Below are 16,868 nucleotides of genomic sequence, written 5' to 3'. Positions count from 1 at the left end.
CTCTATTAATTTTGATTTTATAGAGATGTGACGGGGATAAGCAGTGGTTTGATCTGAGTCGACACATGGTGGTTATTTGTTGCTTTGTCAAGAATTTATATTGTTTGAACCATGGAGTCCTATATGGCTGCTGAACTGTAGTGCAATATTCTTTCCCTTTCGTTCTACCAATCGCTACAAATCTTTCCATTTATTGTATATGAATTCTTTCATTTTTGGTATAAAGGTTTTATAATCTGCTTTGGGTGTTAGTGTGGGCGGTAAGAGCCGTCCAGCGTTGGCCAACTTGTCTGCTTTCTCATTTCCATGAATGTTGGTATGACTTGGTATCCATTCTAATTGTACGTCCCTTTTGTTTATTAATTTCTTTCTTGTGACCAGTGTTAGTTCGTCCGTTTCAGCGTCTATTCCAGTTTTCCTTTGTTTAGGGCACTTGATGAACCAGAGAACATAACTGTCTTGGCGATGTCATATTGTTCTATTTTAAGTAGGGCAATGTATATAGCATAAACTAACAGTTCATACCAAATAAACTTTTAGTCACGTGATTAAGCTTGATCGGCACAGCGTTGCCCACTTTTATATATTTTCTTTTAATCAAAATATTTTAGGAAACAAAAATAAATTAATTATTAATATATAAACAGTTATTATTTGCATCAACAAAACTCACCTTGTGAACAGCACTTAAGGGGCATAAAGGGCCATTACTACCGCTTTCCCGTTCAAAATTTTCTAATAAAGTTGGGACGTGTTTTTTACGATTATTTTACGAATTAGCTATCTTGTGCACTTCGCACTTTAAGGTCTGCTAATAAACATTTTTAAGCTTAAAATATCACAACACTATTTATTTAAACCAAAAACTCGTAATACAAAACTAAAGTGTCAAAAAAATGACAATGTCAGGAAATAAATAAATAAATGCGGCAACTTCACATCTTTTACAGCAATAACTACCACCTGAATCCCCATAGCGAAATTTAAATTGCAGTTAGTCAGCCGCGGCGTCGAAATATGTACATGGGTGGCAACAATGAATTTAAAAATCGGTCCCCCGATTACGTAACTAAAAGTTTAATTGATATCAAATAGATTATGTAAACTATTAACATTATTGCTTAAAAAAATCATATTTTAAATTTCAATCTAGAGTGACATGGCCGTGTTAAAAACACTAATATTTAATCAAGGAGCCTTGGAAAAATAGATTTGATCTTCTAATGTTTTTCGTGTCTCGTCCTGGCCGGTTAAGATGTCTAAATCGTATTTTTAATAATATCTTATTTCTTCAAATGGAACAAGACTGACTCGTTAGCCTATTTGGAAAAAGAATTTTTTTTCGTATAATTTGGTAGTCAAAATGTCGTTATGAAGCGCATACTAGAATTTCAAACAAACCATATGAGAAAATGTCAAAAGTTGACATATGATATGTCATTCTATTCAGACTGTCATTCCCTATCGAATAAAGTAAAAAAATACCGAGGGTATCATTTAAAAATCAAAAGTTGTGGTCATTTCCGGTGATAGAGGAAGTGACCAAAAACAAAACAGAATAAGCCAGTCAAGCCTAATTTTTGTCATATACTACCCAGTGACCATTTTATTCCATTAAAGGAAATGTGTCCTAGGTGACGTGGATAATCTCTGTATATAATATACTGTCATATAAATCTCGTTTTTTATCTAAAAAATAAAATGTTATAGGGTGAGCCGATTTGGGACGCACCCGGTATAGTTGCAAGGAGCAGGATCAGCAACTATGACAAATAAATATTTTTTGACAGATCATAATGGATGTATCAAATGTATCAAACACACTAACATTTTATTTTTGTTTCAGTTTCAACAACTACAAAAGATGATGGAAAACCTGGGACTACATCACCAGAACTAAAAGGAAAGAGACCCAAAACAAAACCAACATCTCCTAATAGACAAGGACCTCAACAATGCCAAGTAAGATACATTTCTGGCTAATATAATTTTTCGAACAATGTATTGTAAGCTAAGTAATACATAACCATTCTTTATTGAAAGCACAGCTTATTCAGTTACCAGCTGGTTATCTACGCTTGTTTTTGAGTGCCTGCGTTTCTTCTCGTATACATGCTAACAGTCAGAGAACCATTTCAATGGAGCTCAGAACCCGAAATGTACCGAGGTCTTTGATATAATACCACTGTTAAACTCCTTTAGATTTATCAAATAAATATTGTAATTTTATTTGTATTGTTTTGTTACAGGTCTGTTCGAAAGTGTTTGGAAATGCGTCAGCTCTTGCTAAACATAAGTTGACACATAGTGACGAACGTAAATACGTTTGCAACGTGTGCAATAAGGCGTTCAAAAGACAAGATCATCTGTAAGTAACATTATTTCACTTTCATTGCATAGATATTATTTAACGTTGTACAAAAAATCAAATGCCTGCAAAGAAAAATAGGCCATTATTTCGAATTGGATGTGCGGTTCTTTGTATTAGGCAATTATAGCTCAAATACCGCTGTAACCTTTTCGAATCTATTGTGGTCCTCTTCTAATCTTTATGTAAGAATGTAACCTAGAGATGAGAATAAACCTGAAAAGGTTTACCCTTCGGCTTTAAGGTGGGTTCATATACTGAATTGCGAAATGCGTTTCTTTACGTAGTTCATGTAATAACAAAATTCACAATTAATTCTAGTGATATTTGTCTTTTTAAACACATGTTGAAAATGTCACTTGACAGGTTTATTTTTATAAGTATATTTTTGTATAATGGGACGAAGGCTACATTTTTGGCGTAGAAGAAAATCTATTGCTGTATATTTAATAATAAAAAACAACAAAAATAAAATACATAGGATAGTTGGAACATGTGAAATATTTAAAAAGTGAAAACAACAAGGAGAATATCACAATTTAGTGTGATAAATGAGAATTAACGATGAAAAAAATTAGAAAATACCATAGAATGTCTATAAAGGATTTCGACTCTCAATGGTTTTGAAAATTTTCCGACATTACCAGTTTACAGTCAAACCATTCAACTTCGTACTGCAAATTAAAAAAAAATGAAATTAGTAAAAAAATAAGTACCTAATAATGCAAAATTTCTTCATACCTTTTCAGTTTCTTTCATCTTAACCAATGTTTATATTATTATAATCATAACAAGAAATAAATAACAGGAGATAACATATTATTATAACGAAAAAAACTTAAAATTCGCAGCGAATAAAATTAAATCAAATATCATCAAAAAATAAAACCAAATCAAACATAATCATACAAAAATTAAAATCAATATTCCCGCCCCCGGATTTTAAAATATGCGAATTTGATAAATATTAAAACAACTTTCTGTCAATTTTGCCGCCTCTGTATTTTTTTGAAATTGACCAATAACAACAATATTCGCAATTCGTATTTCACAATTCGCGTGTATATGATCTTCACCCTTTTAAAGAAAATCTAGCAACTTGGAGACTGGGCCTCCATATAAGAGCGGGGTTCAAACAAATATAACAGGCTAACAAATATTGCTACATCAAGGTATTTAGAGTATGGTAGGTCAATCTAGACACTACTTGAAGTACTGTGGTCGCAGTGACGCGACGCCTAGCACATGACCAAACATATCACACATTTGCCTTCAATGTAGTATGTTTCTAAACTAACTATATTAAATTTAGAATATGAACTCCTCTTTATACCATGTATATATTTTTATTGATGATAATGGAAATCGATATTTATATGTAAATAATATACAGGGTGGTCCTAACTGTATTCCGGAAACTTTGGCAGCATATTCTACATATAAAAATAATTAAAAAAGTTCGTGTCCTAAAATAAATTATGATGATTAGTCCTATAATAAATCTATGTCCTGAAATGCTTAGTTTCGGAGATACAGGGTGTAGAAATTTTATTTTTATTTCGATTTTTTCCAAATAATTTTTGTAGTAACGTCAATATTTGGATGAAAATTGGTGTCTGGGAGTTTTTTGATATGAGAAATTTGATTTTGATGTCAATATGACTCCTGTTTGTAGGGGGCGCCATCTACATGTGTTTTAACTGTTTTGAAGAGTAATAACTTTTCGTCCGTACCTGTATAAAATTTCTGAGTAAAAAAATAAACATTTATGATGATTTTTATGTAAAAAGTGTCTCTTAGTAAAAATCGCTACGAATAACGGTTCTTGAGATATTTGGAATTATCAATTTCAAAATTATCAATACCTGTCATGATTGGCATAAATTAAAAATGTAAACTAAATAGTTAATAGCTTGAAAACATAAATTTGAAATGTTTTATATCAAAAGTTCAACAGAAATTGTTTTTGTCAATAATGACATGTATTGACTATTGCCATTCGAAATAACTTGAGAACGATTACTCGTAGCGATTTTTACCAAGAGACATTTTTTACATCATAAAAAGTCACAAAAATCTATATTTTTTGACTCAGCACTTTTATGCAGGTACGGACAAAAAATTACTACTCTTCAAAACAGTTTGGTTTGGTTAGGTTGGTTAAAATATATGTCGGTGGCGCCCTGATATTAAAATCAAATTTCTCATGTCAAAAAACTTCCAGACACTAATTTTCATCCAAATATTAGCGTTACTTCAGAAATTATTTGGAAAAAATCGAAATAAAAATGAAACTTCTACACCCTGTATCTCTGAAACTAGACATTTTAGGATATACATTTATGCGAACTTTTTTACTTATTTTTATCTGCAGAGTATGCTGCCGAAGTTTCCGGAATACTGTTCAGACTACCCTGTATATAAACATGGTAGTTTTACCAATTGTATGTAAGCCTACTGAAATGTGTTTTGATTTTGTTTTTATTTCTCTCTATCTTAACATAATAATAAGTAATGTCCTGATGATTTTTTATTTCTTCAGATAAAATAACGAGATTTGGTATGTTACTATATGACATAAATTAGGATTGATTGACGTATTCAATTGTTTTTGGTCACTTCCTGTTTCGCCCGAAATTACTACAACTTTTGATTTTTAAGTAGCACCGTCGGTATTTTTTTTACTTTATTCGATAGAAAATGACATTCTGAATAGAATGACATGACATGACATATATCAATTTTTGACATTCTCATGAGAGTGTCATGGCTATGTTAAAAACACAAATTCTTAATCAAGGAGCCTTGGAAAAATAGAATTAATCTTCTAATGTTTTTAGTGTCTTGTACTGGCCGGTTAAAAAATACCCAAATCGTATTTTTAATCATATCTCATCGTTTTCAAATAGGGTGGCTCTTTCGCATATTTAGAAAAAGCATTTTTTTACGAATAATTTGATACCAGACACTTGGTATTTCCAGTCAAATTTTTGTTAAGAACCGCGTTATAATTTCAAATAAACCATACGCGAAAATGTCAAAAGTTGACAAATGATATGTCATTCTATTCAGAGTGTTATGTTCTATCGAATAAAATAAAATATACGTGGGTACCATTTAAAAATCAAAAGTTGTAGTCATTTCCGGTGAAACAGGAAGTGACCAAAAACAATTGAATACGCCAATCAATCCTAATTTATGTCATATACTAACATACAAAATCTCGTTTTTTTAACAGAAAAAATAAAAAAGTTATAGGGGAGAGTCACTTTTGAGACGCACCCGGTATTTCATTTTAGATCTAGAACAGTAGAAATAAAATTATTTTTATTTTTTGTTTCAAAACACTCAGCTCATTTCCACTAAAGCATTCTTTTACATTTAGGGAATAGATGTAGCTTTCTCCATATATTAATTAGTTTCTAAGAAAGCTGTTTACATTGGAACGAAGAACAGCAGCTTGGCTGTTTCTCCGCTACTTACATCACGTTCCGCAACTGGAAGGACTTATAGTTGTTTGTTCGAAGGCTAACACGTGTCTCTAGCATTTTATATTGTGTTTGTTTTCGTTATATATCTCGAAACACAGCATCGTCTAAGAAATCGATTGAGGGATCGTTATTTTCAAAGGGCTTTGCATAGGTGTATGTAAATCAGAGTGAAATATACTGGAGCGGAAATAAATAAATCCACAAATCCGGTTTTTGTATGAACGTGTGTCTATTTCTAGCAATACGTAATATACGAAATGTCAGGCGTATTTTATGGCATTAGCATTACCATATTCTCGTAGTATACAGGGTATTTCAAAAAACATGTGCCATCTCTCGTGGGGAGATTCCTCCGCTACAGAAGGGTAAAGTCGTATTTTTTTTCGATTTATTAATATTTTCTGCCAAATGCTTTTAGTGATGTGAATAAAATTTTGAGGGTAAAAGTTACTGTTAAGTGTTTCATATTTTAATGCTAGAAAAGTGTTGACAGATTTACTAGCGACGTGCATATGGGTAATCACTGCATTATTTTTTCTAAAAAAAACATGTACGCCACTAACTTTTTCCTCTGACTAGCACGGTTGTGTAGGCCATTTAACGCCGATTAAAACTTGTGTTTTGATATTGTGTCGATTTCAGTCTCCATAATGAGATAAACACAATTTTATTAATTTATCTTAATTCAAGTCTAATAGCAATCTTTTAGAAATTTTAGTGTCATTAACTGGGGGGGGGGGCGCAAAGTGATAAGTATTCATTGATTCCTCATCAATTATTTTATAAAAATTTTAATAAAATTTAATAATAAAATACATTAAATAAATAATTTATTAATTTTATTTTTACTTTAATTTTATTAATTCATATATTAGTCACGTGCATCTACAAATGTGTCTCTCATGAAGGAAGTAGGTAAAATATCAAGATAGAATTTTTAATCGGCAATAAACATGGTAATAAGAGAAAAAGAAAGTCAGTGGCGCACATGTTTTTTTAGAAAAATATTCCAGTGACAACCCATATGCATGTCCCTGGTGAATCTGTAGACTCTTTTTTAGTACTAAAATATGTAACACTTATTGTAAATTTTACCCTCAAAATTTCATTTCAATCGCTAAAAACACTTTAGAAAACTAAAAAAATCCGAAAAAATGTGTAAGTCTTGAACCCCCCGTAGCTACAAAACAATCTTTTACGCCAGGAATCTCCCCACGAGAGATGGCACATGATTGGCCACAATACCCTGTATAAATTTAATACTAAAAAAATCTAGAAAAATATTGTTTACTAATAAAAAATTGACTGCAGAGTGCAATACAGCGAGAGTGTTGTATGCTGGTCTCGGTCTTGGCCATTTAAAAAAAATATATTACTTTATTATGTATATTCTTACAGTGTTATTATACCTAATATTGTTAAAAATTTGTTAAAAACAGAAAAAAAAAGACATTAGGGTGAAATGATTAATTGATAAATAAACATCAAGTCAAATTCTGAACAACTTTTCTCTTTCACTTTTTTGGCTATTTTAGTCCATCATGATTTATCATTGGATATTTGAGGTACATTATGATTAATAACATGATATTATGATTAATAATAAAATTGAACATGCTGAAGAAAATCTATAGAAACAGTTTTTTTAATAACTAAAATATAACATTTTTCCATTTGTTGCTAATTTTTTGACACGACCTGTACATTTTTATTTTAAGGGAATTAACATAAACTCCATAAAAACCTATTTTAACGTTAATTAGTGACAATAAAAACACACAAAAAAGGATAATAATAATTTTAAACTAAAAATTATATTTTTAATAAGGGGGTTTCCTTTGAATTTCTTTGTTAAAGTTGATCGAATCGTCTTACATAAATCTAGGTACCTACACTAGTGGTTAATAAATACTTAATATTTTATTTTAATAATTCAAATCTAATATAATATTGTCGCAGTATGTTTTATTTTCGAACATATTTTTTTCCGAGTTGTTTTCATCAAAAAAATGCCTCCCCTCATCAGCCTGCCGCCCCGCCCTAGGCGCAGCTGCCTATCTTGCCTAATGGATAAAGCGTCCCTGCTCATCGCTAGTATATTCTGTATTGCTGTCGCTTATTTTTCGTTGTAGATTTTTAAACAGTATACAGTGTATGTTGTTTTATATTTTAGAAACGGTCACATGCTGACCCACCGCAACAAGAAACCGTACGAATGCAAGGCGGACGGCTGCGGCAAGAGCTACTGCGATGCGCGGTCGCTGCGCCGCCACACCGAGAACCACCACGTCTCCCCGGCCGCCGCCAGCAGCTCCACCACCACCATGTCGCCGGCGCAGGGGGCGGCGACGGGGGACGCGGCGTCCCCCCACGGTTCCAGCTGCATACAGTACGCGCCGCCACCAAGCGGGTCCCCCACGCTCAAAGAGAGCGGCGGTAACAAAGATGGCAAGAGTCAGTTGCAGCAGTTACTATCCACCGAACCTGCCAAGGTAGGGGAGGGTTTTTTAGAGGGGAAATTACCCTGAATAAAATTCACTATAATTACAATCTGATCAATAAGTAATTGTTTTCTAATCTAAAAACTAATACCTAAATAACTTATACAAAGGACTTACTCACTAGAGTTCCTTATGTTTTACTATTAACTTAATTACACTAATATTAATGCATACACAAGCACTATTTGCTTTTTCACTAAAGCTTCATTCAGAACCTCGCAATTAATGGAATAAATTAGTGGTTTCAAGTACACTTTATACTTTTTAGTTTACGATTTTTCACAATGTCTAAAAAACATAATTAAAATTAATAGAATATCCCAGCAACAGATTACAGATTACAGGATTGCTTGTTAGTCAGTTGTATCCATAGAGAAAGTCTAATATTTAGCTTATACAACAATTAACTTTTGGTTTCTAACAACATTTTCTCTTGACGGATGATAATCAAAGGCCAAAATGACATTTCTCGCTAATTTTGAAGTATAATTAGTGGAAAAGTCAAAAGTTTCTTAACTTTTTCCACTAATTTAAAATTCCTAATCTTGACGTTCTGAATGCTTCCATTCAAATTAGAGAAACAAACTTCTACGCTAATTGAAACCACTAATTTATTCTACTAACTGCGAGGTTCTGAATGAAGCATTATACTTTATACTTTTTAGTTTACGATAATTTAAAATATTTTAGCTTCATTCAGAACATCGCAATTAGTGGAATAAATTAGTGGTTTCATTTACACTTTATACTTTTTTACGATCATTCACAATGTTTAAAAAACATAATTAAAATTAATAGAATATCCTAGCAACAGCTTGCTAGGATTGCCTGTTAGTCACTTGTATCCATAAAGAAAATCTAATATGTAGCTTATAAAACAATAAACTTTTGATTTCTAACCACAATTTTTCTTGACGGAAGATAATCAAAGGCCAAAATGACATTTCTCGCAAATTTTGAAGCATGATTAGTGGAAAAGTTAAAAGTTTGATAACTTTTTCTACCAATTGAAAATGTCTACCACTAATTTTGACGTTCTGAATGCTTACCTTGAAATTAAAGGAACAAACTTCTATGCTAACTGAAACCACTAATATATTCCACTAATTACGAGGTTCTGAATGTAGCTTTACACATATTAATTAGTTCCAAGGGTTTGATCCGTTTAGCTTGATTTTTATGCATCCAATTAAAAAACTTCTAATATGATTTCTAATAACCGAGCTCACAACAATTGTTCACTTAGTAACATAAATGTATTGCAAGCTTGTTAATAAAACTTTTTTTAGAATCCTATATTTTTTGCGCTTTGTATTTTATTCAAATTAGCCAAATTGACTTTTTTCTGCCCCAGAAAGAGACTAGCGCGTCAAATGCAAATTCAGGCTGTTTTAAAAATACCCTCGAATTTGTCTGGTCCTCAGAAGTTAACATTTTCTTCAAGGGAAATATATATGCCGGTAAATCTTTCCCGGTGAAAAACCTAGTGATTTGTTTAGCTTAGGATAAAAGAACACAGGGCGTGCCAGCACGCTCTTTTTCTTCTAATCCTAATAATAATGTTCTGAAATGGTTAAACTGCAGAGGTCACGAGTATAGTAATGCAAAAACAACGGACAGAATTATAATGCAACATTTATTGTTTTTTTTACATTTTACATTTCCTACAATATAATAACATATTTGATGATTAAAAATTAGCGATTTTTTTAAGCGAAAATGTCAAAAGTTGACATATGATAGGTATGTCATTCTATTCACAGTGTCATTTACTAGCGAATAAAGTAAAAAAATACCGATGTTGCCAATTAAAAATCAAAGCTTGTAGTCATTTCCGGTGACACAGGAAGTGACCAAAATCAAATGAATACGTCAATCAATCCCAATTTATGTCATATATTAATTTACCAAGAGAACATAGTCTTAGAGGATGGAAGTGTGATAAAAAAACTGTGACAAATCTAAATATTTTGGATTAAAAATAACTAACGATGGAAAACTCGATGAGGATATAAAATATCGAATAATGCAAGGCAAGAGGGCAATATCTATGTTGAATGGTGTACTGTGGGATCAAGGAATCTCTAAAGCTAATAAGAAGAACATATATAATACGGTAGTGAAAAGCATAATAACTTACGGAAGCGAAGTATGGCAGTTGAAAAGCAGAACAGAGAACATGCTATTAGCGACCGAAATGGATTACTGGAGGAGATCTGCTGGAAAATCGAAAAGAGAACAAATAACCAACGACAGAGTAAGAGAGATTATGGGAGCAGAACACACAATTGTGGACGACATAAGAACAAAACAACTCATATGGTTTGATCATGTGCAACGAATGCCCGATGACAGAATACCAAAACAAATTTTACTGTGGACATCTCGAGGCAGAAATAAAAAAGGAAGGACGCGACGAAGCTGGAGGGAGGGTGTGGATAGAGAACTAGAAAATAGAGAAATACCTGATGATCTCTGGCTAAATAGAGAAGAGTGGAGGTTATGTGTCTGAAAACGTCGTAGAACGTTCTGAACCGACTTATATATTGTTAGAAATAAATGGTACGAGCCGCTGCCAGTCACGGAGGTATCAACTAATTTCAGGTGGATAATAAGGTTGATTGTTGGAGATTCGTTATTTTGAACATGTTGTGAATTTGGCAGTCAAGATGACAGAAGACATTCTCCGTGCTCGGATGGACAAGCCGTTCGCATGAGGAAGATAAGTATTATAGTTTTGTGTGTTTCCGTATTTTGAATAAAATATTATGTATAAAATATCCCGGTTGTTATCATTAGAAGTGAGGTAGAGCCTAGTGCCATATAAGTGGATTGTGTGACGTATATTCTGAGATAATGGAAAAAGAACAAAGTCAAAGTGGTGAGGGAAGTGCAATTAATTTTTTAGCAGAACTAGTAAAAGTGTTGGGGTAAGTCAAACTGAACAAATAAGTAAGAAATTAGGTATGACGGAAGTTTTGACTAGAATTGACAGATTTTATTGAATGATGCTAAAATGTGGTTTGATTGTTGGGATCCTGATATTAGAAACTGAGCAAATTTTTGTAAAGATTTTATTGAGTCGTGCCCGCCAAAATGTAATCTAGAGCGATTATTAGAGGATACTTCAAAGTTTAATAGCATTGGTTCAAATACTTACGAGACATTTGTTCACGAAAAATCAGCAATGGTGAAAAACTTGCGAGCACGTTCTGAAGTGGATGTACGAAATACAGTGAGGAATGCTAATTTTAAAAGAATATCTGAGATTTTAATATTTTTGTTGTCTTTTACAAAAACTCCACGTAATCGAGAACATCCGAACAGCAATAGACAATCTGTGGGTGTAAAGAGAACTTATTTTGATGTAAAAAAGTGATTTAGCCGATAAGAAATGCCATAATTGTGGAAATATCATAAATGTGGAACATTGTGTTCCCACATGTCCGGTTAATAAAAAACGACTTTCACAAAGCACAGTTATGCAACATTCTAAGCCAGATGATTTGCCAAGTAGTTTGCGTCCAAGTGAAACATGTTTGTTTTGTGCGAAACGTGGTCACAATGCAACAAACTGTTTTACTAAAGCTGTTATTGAAAGGCGACGAAGTATAAATTATTGTGGTATGAAAAATAGGCCTTCAGGTGCAACTGAAATATTCATAGATGGTCACGAATTTTGTGCATTAATTGATACTGGAGCTGACTTTTCTCTGATTTCTGAAAAAATTTTAAATCTTTTTGAAAACAAAGTGAGCTCATGTGATGTACGCAAAGGTATAGCTAACTCCACCATTAGTGCTTCAAAAAAAAAATATTATTGGACAAACAAATGATGTGGACACTGTGATTGCATATCATTTTGTGCCGGATTATTTTCTTGACTGTGATGTATTTATAGGTCGTAATCTTTATAATGATCAAACATTGCTGACTGTTACTGATTATCAAGGTTCGCGAGTGTTACGTCGTGAATTACCTGGATCAAATTGTTTTGCTTAACATAATGAAGCAAACGTGTGCGGATTAGTGTCAAATGAATATCGGATTGAGCTGGAGCAAAATCAACTAGTATGACTCCTCCGCAATTTTTACTTGGAATTCAGAATTCCACCCCGTTTATTCAGGCTTTGTTAAAGAATGTTTCGAGTGATATGCACCCAATTAGAAACCGAAAGAGTGTTGCTGACAAATTGTATAAAAATATCACCAATTTAGAAGATGTCAATCGAAAACGAAGGAATAATGTTCAGTATGCTCATGGAAACTTTGTTCTAATTTATCAAGATTCACAGATGCATATTGGTAAAGGCGACTATGAGTTTTTGGGACCATACAAGGTGGTGAAATGTTTGTTGTTTCTAATGAACTCAGACTATGACCTACATTGATCCTTATCTTGTGACATGAGGAAGGTACTGGATTTCTTAGAAAGTCATAATAACAAAGAATTTAGGTGAGTGAAAAGGCATGTTATGATCGGCCTGTGTCCTGTCATAGGTTCAGCCGAGTATCTGACTGTGGTCTGCACGATTCACAAATGCAATTGTGTAAATGTAGTTAAATGTTGTTTATTTTTGATGGTCTATGTCCCATGAGTGGTACAGCCAGGTGTCTGACTGCGGTCTGCACGATTTACAAATGCAGTTTTGCGAATGTAGTCAAATGTTGTTTATTTTTGATGGTCTGTGTCCCGTTAGTGGTACAGCCAGGTGTTTGACTGGGGTCTGCACGATTTACAATGCAGTTTTGTGAATATAGTTAAATGTTGTTTATCGTTGACGGTTTGTGTCCCGTTAGAGGTACAGCCGAGTGTTTGACTGCGGTCTACATGATTTACAGAGTTTGTTAAATATTTTATTGTTGACGGTCTGTGTCCCGTTAGTGGAACAGCCGCGTATTTGACTGTGGTCTACAGGATTTCCAGAGTTTTGACGGTCTGTCTCCTGTTAGAGGTACAGCCGGGTGTTTGACTGAGGTCTAAAAGATTTACAGTGTGTTGGCGGCCTGTGTCCCGTTAGAGGTACAGCCGGGTGTTTGACTGAGGTCAATACGATTTACAGAGTTTTGTTGGTCTGTGTCCTGTTAGAGGTACAGACGGGTGTTTGATTGAGGTCTGCACGATTTACAGAGTTTTGACGGTCTGTGTCCCGTTAGAGGTACAGCCGGGTGTTTGACTGAGGTCTACATGACTTACAGAGTTTTGACGGTCTGTGTCCCGTTAGAGGTACAGCCGGGTGTTTGACTGAGGTCTAAACGATTTACGGTGTGTTGGCGGTCTGTGTCCCGTTAGAGGCACATCCGGGTGTTTGACTGAGGTCTACATGACTTACAGAGTTTTGACGGTCTGTGTCCTGTTAGAGGTACAGCCGTGTATTGGACTATGTACTGTAAGATAGGACTGTATTTCTCGAGAGGTGCAGCAGGTGGTGAGACGCGGTTCTCACGTATTTGTAAAGATCTAATTGACAAGAGTTCTGCTGTTGGCTGTGAGTAGTACAGTTTGGTGGGTGACTTGAGTCTCCATGTATAAGAGAATGTTGTTAGGAAGGGGCTGAGGCCTTTCCATAAGTTTCTTTCATTGCAGAAAATTCAGGCGAGAATGTGCCGAGAGCGTCACTGGTGTCAGAATTGACCGTGTTAGAAATAAATGGTGCGAGCCGCTGCCGGTCACAGAGGTATCAACTAATTTCAGGTGGATAATAAGGTTGATTGTTAGAGATTCGTTGTTGTGAATTTGGCAGTCAAGATGACAGAAGGCATTCTCCGTGCTCGGATGGACAAGGCGTTCGCTTGAGGAAGATAAGTGTTATAGTTTTGTGTGTTTCCGTATTTTGAATAAAATATTATGTATAAAATATCCCGGTTGTTATCAATATATACTAACTTACAAATTTCTTTTCTTTTTCTAAAAAAATATAAAAAAAGTTATAGAGGTGAGCCACTTATGAGAAACACCTGGTATAGCTAGAAAAGAATGCTATTCTTGTTTATTTTCTTTTATTTATTTTCCTAAAAAATAAATAAAATACCCTACTTATGAAATAAAACAACAAAAGTAGTGCCGTACAAAATCTATTAAAAATAATAACAATTTACGAAGGAAATACAAATTAATGCCTGTCCAAAATATTGCCTAAAATAAAATTTGAATATAATGGGTAAATGTTTTCGATATGAAAGCCATTTAGATTAACTTTTCCATTGTTCTAAAATTCTATAATATAGGTACACATGTATGTCGTACAGAAAATAAAACATGCGATATACGTAATGGCATATTAAATATTTAATATAATATATTCGTCAATGGGTGCTTTGAAACACATCAATGTTCCTGTATCGAAAAAAGCGAGTATCGGTATCGTAATGAAGTACGAAATATTTCATTTTAACTGCTAATAGAATTATTTTCCGATCTGTTTTGATGGCAAAAAGCTACATTGTCGTTCTGTAACGTTACAATGTTCTGACAAAAATTAACTTTAATTTAATGGCAGTATAAAACTGATTACTTTTTCCTGTGAATTAGTGTATATTGTAGATGTGTATTAAATATAAGTAGCTTTATCAACTATTTTCATATTTGATAATTCGATATGTTATACTTATAGATAAAATAATATAGTTTATAATTTTACTTTGAATGTGGTAGATAATTCAGTATTTGATACTAAAAGAATTTCGGACTTTCATTGTCTTTATTTATTTGCTTACACAACGTTTGAGTCAGAAGTATCACAGACCGTTATCAAGTGTGCACTAATTTAAATCCTAAAACTACTGAGCTTACACAGATTGGTCTGAATTGTATTCGGGAAACATCGGCAGTATATTCTACAGATAAAAATAAGTAAAAAGTTATGTATATACAGGTTGTTAATTTGTTTATTACTCGCGGCAAGAGCTGTATGGTTCAAATATGGCAACCTCGGCCCGCTCGTCGAGAGACGACGCGACCGACGAGACGAGTCGGCAGCTTAGCTTAGGACTCATTCGGAATGTAGGCAGTGTTGCCATTCTGTTCCCCAATAAGTAACCGTCCAGTTAACAATCTGTATATGCTGCCGAAGTTTCCCGAATAAAATTCGGATAACCCTGTATACTAGAGCCGAGCATTCACCCGTGACCGAAATTATTTTACGTAGTTTCAATAGTTTATAATATTTCGTGTAGCTTTTTGGCCATGTAACGTATGGCAAAGCACTAAGTAAGCAAAACCAAACATAATTTTTTCTTACTACACATAAAGTACACATTCTTAAGAGACTAATAACCCCATGTAGGATTTTTGGACACATTTTAGGTAATGTTTCTAAGAATTGTGTCTGTTTCTTGACACAAAACGTTTCCATTTTGTGTATGCCACAAATAGGAAACATTTTTGAAACCTATATATTTTATATGGCTTTATTACATATGTTTCCAATGTGGTGGCACTAGCCGTTTCCTGAAATGTTTCGATGTGAAATCAAAACTTTTAGAGGAAAATGTTTTGAAATATTTTCTGCAATATGTGTCCAAGATGTTCCCTTTTTCAGCAGCCACTGTTTCTAAATATGAAGAAACAAAAAAAAAAAAAAAAAAATATATATATATATATATATATATATATATATATATATATATATATATATATATATATATATATATATATATATATATATATATATATATATATATATATATATATATATATATATATAGAATCTTCGTAACTGCGCAACGAGATTGCGAAGCCAGGGGATCATAAGGGTACAACTGCAAATGGAAACGAACGAGACCGTAGTAAATATCCAACCGGCTGAGGTTTCCAGATCAAGCGACCACCTACCAATTCCAGAAATGCCATTAACACCAATAAATGAGCAAGCAATATTTGAATCCCGAAGAGCATTACATCGCCGCTAGAGATAACGAGAATGGATGAAAGCTTAAGCGACACTCTCCCGAATAATCCTAATATTTGGCAACTGAACAGCACTGTGTATGACGTTGTAAAAAGAACCTGCCGGCCAATAATAACCCATGAACGCGCAACGCCTGAAATTAGAGCACAAAGAAGGATTAAAAAAATAGAGGCAAAAATTCAACTTGCAAGACAAAAAGCGTCCACAATACAGTGTGTGATTGAATATAAAATACAAGGTACACCGTTTACAAGGAGAGTGAGAAAAATTGCAGCAGAACTAAGACGCAACCATTACACATTGAATCAAGGAATACTGCTTGCAGCCAAACAGCACTATATTGACCGCATCAAAGTTCTCATGATCTCCAAAAGACCAAGGCCATTATGGAAAACAAAATGTTTCGGGAAAAGCCAGGGCGACTATTCTCACCACCAATGGCGCAAATAGAAAATCCGCCTACCACTGAAGAAGTAGAGAACTTCTGGAAAGACTTGTATGGCGAGGTTCGACCACTCCGATATAACACTCCGGCCCTCGAGCAATTCAAAGTCTTCGCTCAGAACCACCCAACGGCTAATGAGCCGAAACATCAAAT

At 33.7% G+C, this 16,868-nt stretch overlaps 1 protein-coding gene across 4 annotated transcripts in view; it reads left to right on the top strand.

Moving 5' to 3' along the window:
• Positions 1–16,868, top strand: part of LOC115888487 (flocculation protein FLO11) — a 244,885-nt gene that overhangs the window by 174,634 nt on the left and 53,383 nt on the right. For all 4 annotated transcript variants that reach the window (XM_030908234.1, XM_030908235.1, XM_030908233.1 and 1 more), the window contains exons 4-6: positions 1,847–1,962; positions 2,250–2,368; positions 8,033–8,351. In XM_030908234.1, the coding sequence (XP_030764094.1) occupies positions 1,847–1,962; positions 2,250–2,368; positions 8,033–8,351 (554 nt within the window). The remainder of the gene's footprint in view (positions 1–1,846; positions 1,963–2,249; positions 2,369–8,032; positions 8,352–16,868) is intronic.

The sequence above is a fragment of the Sitophilus oryzae genome, unplaced genomic scaffold (genome assembly GCF_002938485.1).
Source record: "Sitophilus oryzae breed Bouriz unplaced genomic scaffold, Soryzae_2.0 scaffold_771_pilon_pilon, whole genome shotgun sequence".
Lineage (NCBI taxonomy): Eukaryota > Metazoa > Arthropoda > Insecta > Coleoptera > Curculionidae > Sitophilus > Sitophilus oryzae.
Note: the sequence above shows the minus strand (reverse complement) of the source record. Positions and strands in the feature narration are given on the sequence as shown.